Genomic DNA, 13,150 nt, shown 5'->3' with positions numbered 1-13,150 from the left:
AGCCGAAGCCTAGGGGAAATTTATAGTGGAAAGAAGAGACAGCTTCAGGTGTGCCCTGACTGGAGGTTGATGGACCGGTGAAGCTGAAGGCAGGCTATCTGGAAGTGGGGCATCTTATGTGATTGGTTAAGGAAGTATTTTTGGTTTTCTGTGGTTGGTCCAAGTTGAAAATGGGAACAAAATTGAGCAGAACTGTCAGTTATTAATCAAGTCCTGGCCATTCAGAGCCAATTGTTCTGGAAGTTATTGCTGGACGTCCTGAATTGTCACTAGAGAGAGCCCCCTGGATTCCTGCCTGTCCAGCACACAGTAGGCTGGCTTGCTGGCTTGTTCATTGCAGCTAAGGGGATTGGTTTCCTGGGCACGTGGCTGCAGGCTGTGGGTCAGAGTTCTCTTTTTATCTATGGTCTGGCCGTTGTCTGTGTGTTCGGTCTCTCAGGAGGACATTCCTACTAGGCGATGCGATTGCTAACCTGGGTTGTTAGTGACCACAGCATCCCAAACAAAACTGAGTTGGAATCTCTTTTCTTCTGCTGGATCCAGGAGGATCCCGTGCTGACTGTGATCACCTACGTGGGGCTCAGCCTCTCTCTGCTGTGCCTCCTCCTGGCAGCCCTCACCTTCCTCCTGTGCCGGCCCATTCAGAACACCAGCACCTCCCTGCACCTGCATCTCTCCATCTGTCTCTTCCTGGCCCACCTCCTCTTCCTCACGGGCATCGACCAGACGGAGCCCAAGGTAGGAGAAGTAGCCAAAACTCTTTCTTCTTTAAAAAATAGCATTATGTGTCACAGAAAAGTCTGTTACAGCTCAGTGTTACAGCTCAGTTGTAACAGCAACCTGGATCCGGGCCAGAGACCAAGCAGCACACGGAGAGTTGGAGAACTGAGGTTTATTACACCAACAGGCCCAGAAGAGTTAACACTCCAAGCTCTGGACCCCGTCTGCAGGTTTACACAGGTTTTTATAGGCTACCAGTCTAGACTTTGCAACATTTTGTAACATCATATGCAAACAAGGTATAATAAAAGTGACTAATTAGGAACAAGCTTTGTAGAAATGAACCAATCAAGAGTGAGAGAAATGGACCAATCAGGAGTGAGGGAAATGCACCAATCAGGAGTGAGGGAAGTAACCAATCAGGAGTGAGGGAAATGGACCAATCAGGAGTGAGCTTCATGTAAATGAAGCACTACAAATGGGCCAATCAGGAGTTAGCTCAGGGAACCAAGATTTTTAGGGGTAAGTTCCACTTTCCTAGAAGTAAGCTGTTTCAGAGGCAAAAAGTGAGATAGAGCCACTGGGCCAGGAAACCAGATGGTGACAGCAGGAGAGTAGTGGCCCTTCCTGGGGGTCCTGCTGGTCTTTTTTAATGGGGCTTCCCACCTCATATTGAGATATAATTCACACCTATCTAATTTGTCCTTTTAAAATGTACATATCAGCGGCTTTCAATATATTCACAGAGCCATGTGCCCTTCACCACAACCCATTTTTTTTTCTTTTTGCTAAGTCTGTTGCCACACAGAATGTTTAATTGCATTGTAGTCAGCCTTACACACGTTCTCTCTCTCACTTCTCTCTCACTTTTTTTTTAGCTGAAGTACAGTCGGTTTACAGTGTTGGGTCAGTTTCTGGTGTACAGCGTAATGTTTCAGTCACACATGTGCAGACATATATTCCTTTTTATATTCTTTTTCATTATACGTTACTACAAGATATTGAATATAGTTCCCTATACTGTACAGTAGAAACTTGTTTATCTATTTTGTATACAGTAGTTAGTATCTGCAAATCTCAAACTCCCAATTTATCCCTTCCCACCCCTCTTCCCCTGGTAACAAGTTTGTTTTCTATGTCTGTGAGTCTGTTTCTATGTTGCAGTTCATTTGTGTCTATTTTTTAAGATTCCACATATAAGTGATGTCATATCATATGATGGCGTTTTTCTTTCTCCCCTCCCCCCCTCACTGAACTTGAAACATGATTCATTTTCATGTTTCTTCAGTGGCCTCAATGACACCCTGCCTGAGGCATGGAAAAAGATCAAGGGGCTCCCTCCAATCCATCTGAGGGCCAGACTCTAAATAAAAGAAGCACATGCAAAGGCTTAGCAACACCTCCCACTCAGTGTGTCCAGAGGCAGCCTTAGTGACTAGCGGAAGCTGGGATGGTCATGCCCATCAAACGCTCCAGGGGCTCTCCTCTCCTCGCCCCTCCCCTCCAGGTGCTGTGCTCCATCACTGCAGGTGTGCTGCACTACCTCTACTTGGCCTCCTTCACCTGGATGTTTCTCGAAGGGCTCCACCTCTTCCTCACCGTCAGGAACCTCAAGGTGGTCAACTACACCAGCGCAGGCAGATTCAAGAAGAGGTTCATGTACCCTGTTGGCTACGGGATCCCAGCAGTGATTGTGGCTGTGTCTGCAGGGGTCAATCCCCGTGGATATGGCACACCTTTGCAGTGAGTATGACGCTGAACTCATGCTGATGGGACCGTATGGGCACAGCCGCCTCCGTGTGACAGTGAGGCAGAAAGGGAAAGTTGAGCTCATCCTGCCTCAGGTTGATAATAAACATGCTCACCATTTACTCTTCCAGCCCCCGTGTGAAGTGTTTCATAGACACCATTTCTCGTCTCTCTCCAGGGAGGAGGGTAATAGCTCAGTGGTAGAGCGCATGTGTGAAGTCCTGGGTTCAGTCCCCACCACCTCCAAGAAAGAAAGAAAGGAAGGAAGGAAGGGAAGAAAGAAAGAAAGAAAGGAGGGAGGGTGGGAGGAAGGGGGGAGGGAGGGAAGGAATCTTATCTTTCTTGAAACAGTTACAGGGGAAAGTACTCCTATTTATTTTGTAGGCTAAGTGAGGTTTAGAAACAGGGTGAATGACTGGCCTAAAGGAACACAGACAATAATCTTGGAAGAGTATGAATTCTGGGCTTGATTGCCTGGTTTCACCTTCAAGGTCCCTCACTCACTAGCCTGAAGACTCTGGGGGAAGTTAGTTAAATTCTTTTCTGGGTTTTCTTATCTGTGAAATAAAGATAATGATAGTATCCACTTCATCATACTTAGACACAGTGCAAATGCTCTATAAATATTATCTATTACATATCATTTATTTTATCTTATTACCTTTTAAGTGCTACTAATATGGTTTGTTTGGTTTTTATCAGTTGCTGGATCAACCTACAAAAAGGATTTATCCTGAGTTTCATAGGACCCATATCGGTAGTCATCCTGGTAGGTTTGTAGTATGTGTGTGTGTGGTGTGTGTGTGTACGCGCTATGGGCACTAAATGTGTATACAGTATGTGTGTGTAGTTTGTAGTATTCAACTTAATTTGAAGATCAAAACAGGTACTATTTTAACAGTCATTTGTTTCCTTTTAATTGCTGACATTTGAGCATATTGACTGGTTGATTTAAAAAGATCTTTGAGCCTATTTAAATGCTGATGTATAGAGAGGAAATCAGCCCTGTCTCTCTAGTACCTAGCATATCTCATGTACTTAATAAATCTTTCTTGAATAAGTGAATGAGTTGATGTGAGAAAAGATCATTGTTCATATAATCAACTTAACATGATCTGGAGGAGACACCACCCATGTCCTTAAATTTCCTTCCACCTTTGTGCTTGTTCTACTTTTAGGATAAAGTCTGATGATTAGTCAGTATAGACTAAAACATGCTGCAGCGACAAATAAGACCTGACTTCTCAGTGGCTTGACACCACAAGTATTTTGTGTGTCTGTTCTTGCAAAGTCCACTGTGGATCAGGACGCTCTCCCCCTTTAATTTTGTGGCTCTCTTATTTTGACACGTGGCCTCCTGGGTTGTTGCTGGAGGGGAAGAGAGTTGGAAGACTGTGTAGACCTCAGGCACACATCACTGCCACCAACATCCCACTCACTGGAGTTCAGCCACGTGCTCCAGGCTATCTGAAATGATCCTGGAGATGTTTGCCCGTGACCCATGTGCCCAAGGAAAGGACTTGATGGAGACATCACATTGCATTGTCCCTGGACCACCTGGTCATCCACTCATAGTTCTTTTGTGGACTTCCAGGAGTGCTTAGCAGTATCATATAATATCCACAAGCCACTGAAATGAGTTTCAACATCTTCTAACTGAAAACCTCACACCTTTCCCATAGTCTTAAGCTCTCTCTATACCGACTATAGGTATTTGTCCACAGCTGTTTGTTTTTTATGTGTTTTTTTTCCTTTCAGATAAACTTAATCTTCTATTTGATAACCCTATGGATTTTGAGAGATCGACTTTCTTCCCTCAATAGAGATGTGTCCAAGATACAAAGCACAAGGTAAGACAGTTTTCAATAGTTAGAGGGGCTTAGCATGTGTTGCATTTCTCTAGGATTTTTTTCTGACACTATGCAATATGGATTTTCCAGACATCCATGAAACTGAGTGTGTGTCTGGGGATGGAGATGAGTGTAGGTGGGAATAGGAGAAGGGAGGGAAGTGTTACTGAACACCTACTGTATGCATCAGGCACTGTATTAGAAGCCTATGAAGCAAACATAGGTATGCACATGAATGCCTGAAACATGATGCTGTACACCAGAAACTGACACACTGTAACTGACTACCAGAAAAATAAATAAACTGAGATAAAGCACAGATGTTCACAGACACAGCCAAAAAAAATAAGCCTATGAAGTAAATACATTTATCCCACTAAACAGATGGTGGTAGAATATATTTAAGGGTGACAACAACCTATGTTAGAGGACGATTTCCACTCTACATAAGGATTCTTCCTTTTTCCTCTACATTCCTTGAAATCCAGGTCTAGCAAACTACAGTTCATGGACCAGATCTGGCCCTCTGTCTGTTTTTGCACAGCCTTTAAACTAAGAATGACTTCTGTGCTTTCAAATGGTTGGTAAAAATCAAAAGTAGAATATTTAGTGACATGGGAAAGTTATATGCCAATCAAGTTTCAGTGTCCATAAGAATGTCGAATTGGAGAGTTAATCTATGGATGTTTTCCCACTACAATGATAGAATTGAGTAGTTGAGACAGGGACCCTGTGGCTCACACAGCTGAAAATATTTCCTATCTGGCCCTTTACACAAAAATGTACTAAACCCTGCTTTAAATAACAAGGCAACAGTTATTAGACCTTATTTAAAGATACAATTAAATGCAACCACATAAACAATCATTTATAGAGAGTTGGCTGATATGTCAGGAACCAGTATCAAAAGAGGATCAACCCTAAAAGCATGTGTATTTGACAAATAATAAATGCTGGAGAGAGTGTGGACAAAAGGGAGCCCTCCTACACTGCTGGTGGGAATGTAAATTGCTGCAGCCACTGTGGAAAACAGTATGGAGATTCCTTTAAAAACTAATGATAGACTTGCCACATGATCCAGCAATCCCACTCCTGGGCATATATCTGGAGGAAACTCTAATTCGAAAAGATAAATGCACCCCAATATTCATAGCAGCACTGTTTGCAATAGCCAGGACATGGAAACAACCTAAACGTCCATCTACAGATGATTGGATAAAGAAGTTATGGCATATTTATACCATGGAATACTACACAGCCATAAAAAAGAATAAAATAATGCCATTTGCAGCAATATGGATGGGCCTGGAGATTGTCATACTAAGTGAAGTAAGCCAGTAGAGAAGGAAAAATACTATATGGTATCACTTACATGGGGAATCTGAAAAATGACACAAACAAACTTATTTACAAAACAGAGACAGACTCACAGACATAGAAAACAAACTTATGGTTACCAGTGGGGAAGTGGGTGGGAAGGGTTAAATTGGGAGTTTGGGATTTGCAGATACAAACTACTATATATAAAATAGACAACCAACAAGTTTCTACTGTACAGCACAGGGAACTATATTCAGTATCTTAGAATAGCCCATAATGAAAAAGAATATGAAAAGGAATATATGTGTATATATTTATGACTGAATCACTATGCTGTACCCCAGAAACTAACACAACATTGTAAATTGACTATACTTCAATTTTTTTAAATGTATATTTGAACCCTTAAGATTAATGAGAAAATTCACACAGAATGTAGAATTGTTGTTGCCAGGGGCCGGAGGGAGAGAGGAATGGAAAGTTACTGTCTACTGGGAGCAAAGTTTTGGTTTTGCAGGTTGAAAAAAGCTCTGTCGATGGGAAGTGGTGGTGGGGGGATAACAGTGTGGATGTTCTTAGTGCTTCTGAATTGCATTTTAATATAGTTGTGATAAACTTTATGTGTCTTGTCACAAATTTTTAAGTCCTGATTAGACACCATTCCAGTTGCAAACATTCACATTAGAGGAATAGACCCAGGGAAGAAACACATGATCATTTATTACAAGAGTTTTCACATTTAAAGGGACAGCCAAATAAATATTGTACACACCACCAGAGTTTCTCCAAGTTCATCCCAGCTTGAGAAAAGCTCACCAGTAATTGTAGGGAAAGGCAGATGGGTACCTGAAGGCAGGACAGCAGACTGCTCAGGGGAGAAGGTGAAGAGGTTGGTGACTCTCCTTCTTGGTGTTACCAGGATGCTGACGTTTAAAGCCATTGCTCAGCTCTTCCTCTTGGGATGCTCCTGGTGTCTGGGCTTCTTTCTCACTGAGCTTATAGAGGAACCATTCAGGTCGGTCATTGCCTACGCTTTCACCATCATCAACGTCCTGCAGGGGGTCTACATCTTCGTGGTCCACTGCCTCCTCAATCAGCAGGTAACGTGAACCGCCATGTCTTCTCCCCAGGTCCCCGCTACAGTCCCTTCCCGTTGCTCACACGGCTCATCCTCCTCTCCCACATTCGAGCCCTCCTTTCTGTCGCCTACATAACTGATGGCCTGTTCGCATTTTTCCCATTCCTCCTACTCTCCCCTGAGTCTAGGGAGTTCACACCTCTGTTTTCCAAGTTTCCAGTTTCCCGATACATGAAAAGGCATTGGGGATTGGATGGTAGCTTTCCCGTTCATCCTCCCTGGGTCAGAAATATGGGGTCTGAAAGTAACAACACAAAGGTTTGGGGACAATGTTTTCCATTTCTTAATATCCAAATTATATTTTAATGATTATTACAAACCTGGCTTTGAGAGGATGCAGTGGCTGCTTCCTGAAGAGGGAAGAAATCAGAAACAAGACAGAGCATAAGCAGACATTGAATTACCCTCTGTGATTTACACCATGGGGAAAAATGTAGGTGACATTAGACAACCAAGTGAGGCTTCTTTAGACTTGAGAGCGAGGGGCTTAAGGTGGGTGGGAGTCAGCCAGGCAAAGAAGGGAAGGAAAGCTGGTGTGGAAACTTGTAAGAGTTCCAGAACCCAAAGAAGGGCAGTGCTGTGAGCATAGGACAGAGTGGTGGGGTGACGGTCCAGATGCCAGCATTGGCTGGACCACATAAGATTTTTTAAGCAGTGATTTTGCATTGCATTTGGACCAGATAAATAGGTAGATATAGCTAGGTTTCGCTCCATAGGGGATGTATAATTTTGCATTTTGACCAGTAATGAGTAAGAATCCTTGTTTTCAGGGGTTGGGGGTGTAAGTAAGTGGTAGAGCATGTGCTTGGTGTGCATGAGGTCTGGGGTTCAATCCCCAGTGCCTCTGTTAAGGTGGGGGAAAAAAATCCTTGTTTTCCTCCAAATGCACCAATGGAGGGTTTCATCCAAGCTTTGAACAACCAAAGAGAAATAGAGAAATGCAAACTAAAAGTACGCTGACAGATGAGATAATATAAAATATTATATAGAAACATATAAAATATTATATCACGTATCAGTGATTCCTCTTACTATGAATGATCTTGTTTATCTTTTCACATATTTAAAGGTCATTTCTTTCCTCTTCATCATTTTTCTATTGGTGTTGGCCCTTTGTCCTCTTGATTTCTAGGAGCTCTTTACATGTTAAAGACACAAGCTCTTTGTCTTTGATAAGTTATTGATACTTTTTTTCAGTTTGTTGTTGTTTGTTGTTGTCCTTGAGATGTTAAGTCTTGAGAATTTATTTTATACCATGTTCTTTACAAGATAAGTCACTTCCCATGTGACCTCATCCTTTGTTCCCTACACACACTTCCTTCCAAGAGAGACCATGGTTTCCTCTGCCTCTACTGTTGATTTATTTTGCATGTGTCTTTTTTCATTATCATGTCACTAAGAGGAGGGGGTTCATACAATTTGGTCTCAGCAACTTTCTGCACTTGGTCAAACATCAGTTATGTTCTTGGCTTGTCTCTAATGAGTACAAACACATAAACACATAAACCTGCCACTATCTATGCTTCTCTCTCCTGATTTTCCAAATGTCTGGGTAGACAGGACATATTCTCCTAGACTCGCTAGCTTAACAAGATTATATTGCTACTAAATTTTAAGTTACAGATCATATCACTACAAACCTAACAAATGTATTTTCTATATATGTATCAGGGAACATAACTGCATTCATTTCCTAGTGCTTCTATAATAAGTCACTGCATACTAACTGGCTTAAATAATACAAATGTATTGTCTTAAAGCTCTGGAGGGCAGAAGTCTCATTGGACTGCAGTCTATGTGTCGCAGGTCTGTGTTTCTTCTAGAGGCTCTCAGGGAAAAGCTGTTCCCTTGCCTCCTCTGGTATCTAGGGGCTGCCTGCATCCCCTGGCTCATGGCCCCTTCCTTCAAAGCTGGCTATCGTATCTCTCTGTCCTCTGCTTCTCTCTTCCCGTCTACATCTCTGACGCTCCTGCCCACTCTTTCCCTAATCAGGACCCCTGAGATTATACTGTCTCACCCAGATAATTCACGATAATCTCCCCATCTCAAGAGCCTTCACTTAATCCCATCTGCCAAGACCCGTTGCCGTGGAAGGCAACATATTCCTAGGTTAAGTGAATTAAGGTGTGGATTGACTCTTAGATGTGGGGGCCGTTATTCTCTGTACCACAAATCCATAGGATGTTTCCTTTTTCCCAAACACCATATCTCCCTATGGATTAATACAAAACACCACGAAGAAGACCTAGAATAGGCACTAGGTATGGTTTTATGTGACATTTTAATTTTGTTATTTCAGCAGCCATTTAGAAAGAGCTATTAAGTTACCAGGGTTGCTCTGAGAGATTGGCTGGTGGCTATTGGCTGCAGGAAATCTGCCAGAAATGAATATGCCTGCATTGATTTGTGTTGAAATCTGTAACCCCATTCAGATGAGTTTCTAGTGATTTGCTGGATTCAGAGACAGAAAAGGACTCTGAGCCTAACCTCTGTCATATGTTTTATCAACATCAAGGTTTAAGCCTAAGACCTAAAATTTGCATTTATTTGCATTTCTCATTTAGTTTTTTCTTTTTAAAGACTCCATTTGCATTTTTTTTTTTTTACTCTCCGTCCTGTATGAAGAAAACAGAGTAGGTCTTCCTTAAATGAGACTCATTTTTCTGAAGCTAATATTTTTACCAAAAAAACCTTTTTAAACAATACTCTGATAATATTCTGAGCATGTCTTTCTCCTAACAATTGAAAGGACTGGAAACATTAACGTCGTTTTACAAAGGAAATGTAAGACTGGTCAGGTAAGCAACTTGGTCAAACTCGGTGAAAATCATTCCATAGAAACATCCTACCATTTGTGCTCCCAAAAATCCAAGCACGGACTCCATACATCCTACTCATCTTGGCGCTGGCGCCTCATCTCCAGTGACAGGGTCACTTTGTCCTCCTGGTACAGGGATGGGAGGAAAATATCTCTCCTTCACAAAGGGGAATTTATGCTCCCGTTTTAGGCAAATGAGGGGAGGGCAGAGAAATCTTCTTGCATTTATTGATTCTCAGTTGTCTTGAGCTCAAAATTATCCATGTGCCAAAGTGGCTAATTTGTGAACCCCCTTCAGGAGCTCTGCTGAGCACAATACTCAAAATCCATTAGCGCACGTGCGTTGAATGAAGGAATACGCCTGCACAATGAGAGACTAAAATCTACAAAGAACCCCAATTCACACATATTCAATATCCGTTCAGCTAAACGATGGACGTCTGCTGTGTACCGGGCTCTGTGTATAGAAAGAATTCTTCCTCTGAAGAGTTAAGGAGTTAAACCCATAATGTCATTAGGTAGAGGCATAAATTAAGGTTGAATAACCATCATGGCTATCCATTTGACCAAGTTTAATAAGACTCAGAAAGAAAGAGATTAAAAAATCAGATCTCAGGGAGGAGGGTATAGCTCGGTGGTAGAGTGTGTGCCTAGCATGCACGAGGTCCTGGGTTCAGTCCCCAGTACCTCCACCAAAAGAAGTAGGTAAATAAATAAATGAACCTGATCACCTCCCCCCCACCAAAAAAGAACAATTGGATCTCAACTTCCAGGTCAGTGTTTCTACTAAGCAAGATTTGAAAATGTATTGATTTTCATTTAATTACTAAATTATCTTGTCATTTGAGGTTGCTCTGTTAAGAGGAGGTCGCAATTCTGTGGCTACAGAAAAGTGCTCAGGTTCTTAGTCATACGTCAGTGCTGTGTGATCGTTAGCGTAAATAATGCACAGATAATATCTCTTACCCACTCTTGGATAAAACTCTTGAATAGAGTCTATATGAACCATTGGCGAAGATTAACGGAGGAAAAAAAGCCCTATTTTTTGGTAGCATCCTTTTGTAGCCTTCGTGCCTATAGCAGGAAAGCATTTAAAGGCAAGATTTTCAGTTACAATCTTTTTCAGGTGAGAGAGGCGTATGTCAAGTGGTTTAGGACGATGAGTAAAGTGCCCGAATCCGACAGCTACATCCTATCCAGCTCCACCACCCACACCCACGTGGTAAGGCGATCCCTCTCCCCGTCCGTGTGGTTTCTTTTTTTGTGTTCATTTTATTTTTTCTAAATTTCTTTTGTTTATTTGTGTGTGGTGGGGGGTAATTAGGCTTTTATTTATTTGTTTGTTTGTTTATTTTAGTAGAGGCACTGGGGATTGAACCCAGGACCTCGTGCATGCTAAGCAGGCACTCTGCCCCTGAGCTGTACCCTCCCCCCGACCATGCTGTTTCCTAGTTGGAGATGCTCTCTCCTGCCTGCAGCTAGGTCTGCCACCCCGATAGTGATGGAGTCACGCAGTGATTCTTGGTAGAGGAACCTGTTAGCATTTCTGTCTCAGCTGAGTATCTCCCACCTGACTGTGAGCGCCCCTACGTGGGGGGATGGTACTATACTGTCTGCACACTGAATTATTTTGCTTTTCTAGAATATGGTTCTATGTGAGTCCAAATCTTGGAGTTATAGAAACATGAATGAAAGTCTTCCTTACATGAGATTGGTTCATGAGTTCTACGAGGTTGCCAAACAGGTGTTTTATTATGGTTTCCTATGAGCCGAAACCATGCACACATTTTGTATCCTCCAAAGGGTCCATGGGATTCTGGACTTTCCCAAAGTATTTGTCAAACTTTTTTTTTTTTCCCTGTTGAAAACGTCTTTACACTTTGTGGAACACTGATGTTTGAAAGAGCATAATTTAAGGATTGGTATAGGCAAGATAGTGCATGAAGAAAGAGATAAGATGTTACAAGCCGCTTCTTTTATTTGATAATGCTGATGGGGAAAATGAACGAAGAGTTATATTGATGGGTTTAGATGAGATTTCAGAGCAGGAGACCTAGGTTTCAGTGCTACTTCTGCAGTGAATTTTGTACGACTTTGAGATCAGCCTCCTTATTGGTGAGATGAGAGGACCAGACACCATCATCTTATCCTTACTCTCCAATCTTTGATTTTCTGAGATACAAAAAGCAAACTTAAGCCTGGAAGAAAGACCCTCAGACATTACCTGGGACCCACACGTTAAAATGAATCTCATCATTTTGCCAGGAGATTCCCAACGAATGATTTCTAACAATGACTTTACTGAATATTTCAACATGAATTCTCTTTATGTCTCTCCCACAAACTCACATATGGCTCTTTGATGGAAAAGAAATCCAATTTTAGGAGGAAAAGAAGCAATACTTCAGTTTGAAAATTTCAGGCCGCTCCATGTCATCATCCCAACCATCCTGGAGAAGGAATCAGTCGTGTTACTCAAACATCCATGAGGACCGCTTCATGGTCCAGGAGCATTGTTGGCAGAACGTATGCTTTGGTTGAATGATATTTTGTGCCTTGCTTCGCTTACAGCCCTTACATTTTCAATTAAAGTATTTTACACGCAAACATATAGATCTTAACACATACATTTTGATGAGTTTGCAAATGTATATACTTGGATAACTATCCATCATATCAAGCAAATCAAGATATAGAATGTTTGCATCACCCCTGAAAGTTCAATCGTTTATCCCGTCTTCCACCCCTGAAGCAGTTACTGTTCTGATTTTTATCACAGTAGATTAGTTTTGCCAATCCTTTAAGTCCATAGACATGGAAATTCACAGTTATGTCCTCCTGGTGTCTGCCATATTTTGCTCATCATGATTTTTTTTTTTTGCAATTCATCCATTTCATGCATATATTGTTAGTCTGATCCTTTCATTTGCTGGGTAGTATTTCACACTATTACATTTTGTGATTTGTTTATCTATTCTCCTGCTCATGTCCGTTTGAGTTATTTCCATTTTTTTCTATCATAAATAAAGTCGCTATGAACATTCTTATGGCATTATTTCATTATTTTTTATGGCTGAGTAGTACTCCATTGTATAAATACACCACATCTTCTTTATCCAGTCATCTGTTGATGGACATTTAGGTTGCTTCTGCATCCTGGCTATTGTAAATAGTGCTGCTGTGAACATTGCGGTGCATGTATATTTTCAAAGTAGAGTTTTCTCCAGATATGTGCCCAGGAGTGGGATTGCTAGATTATCTGGTAACTCTATTTTTAGTTTTGTAAGGAACTTCCATACTGTTCTCCATAGTTGGACTAGCCATGTTTTAAATGCTCAGTAGTGACATGTAGCCAGTGGCTACCAGATTTGGGGAAAAAAATCGTTAAAACGTATCTTTTCAGAGCAGTTCTAGATTTACAGAAAAGTTGAATTGAAAGTACAAAGATTTCCCGTATATTCCTCCCCTACCCCGCCCCACAGTTTCCTCTTTACACTGTCTTGTGCACCTCCTCTATGGTTCTGTCCTGAAAGGGTTAAACAGAAACCCCAATAT

At 41.7% G+C, this 13,150-nt stretch overlaps 1 protein-coding gene across 2 annotated transcripts in view; it reads left to right on the top strand.

Annotated features, from left to right (window-relative positions):
• LOC102528627 (adhesion G protein-coupled receptor E3-like) overlaps positions 1-12,639 on the top strand; it is a 35,458-nt gene extending 22,819 nt beyond the window's left edge. Inside the window, exons 11-17 of one of the 2 annotated variants that reach the window (XM_031689806.2) lie at positions 544-738; positions 2,228-2,463; positions 3,172-3,238; positions 4,228-4,319; positions 6,559-6,739; positions 10,722-10,817; positions 11,967-12,639. In XM_031689806.2, coding sequence (XP_031545666.2) covers positions 544-738; positions 2,228-2,463; positions 3,172-3,238; positions 4,228-4,319; positions 6,559-6,739; positions 10,722-10,817; positions 11,967-12,008 — 909 coding nt within the window. In that variant the 3' untranslated portion in view covers positions 12,009-12,639. The other variant, XM_072947832.1, reaches the window with a different exon arrangement.
• Positions 12,640-13,150: the final 511 nt, after the last annotated feature.

This window comes from Vicugna pacos, chromosome 22 (assembly GCF_048564905.1).
Source record: "Vicugna pacos chromosome 22, VicPac4, whole genome shotgun sequence".
NCBI classification, from domain to species: domain Eukaryota; kingdom Metazoa; phylum Chordata; class Mammalia; order Artiodactyla; family Camelidae; genus Vicugna; species Vicugna pacos.
Note: the sequence above shows the minus strand (reverse complement) of the source record. Positions and strands in the feature narration are given on the sequence as shown.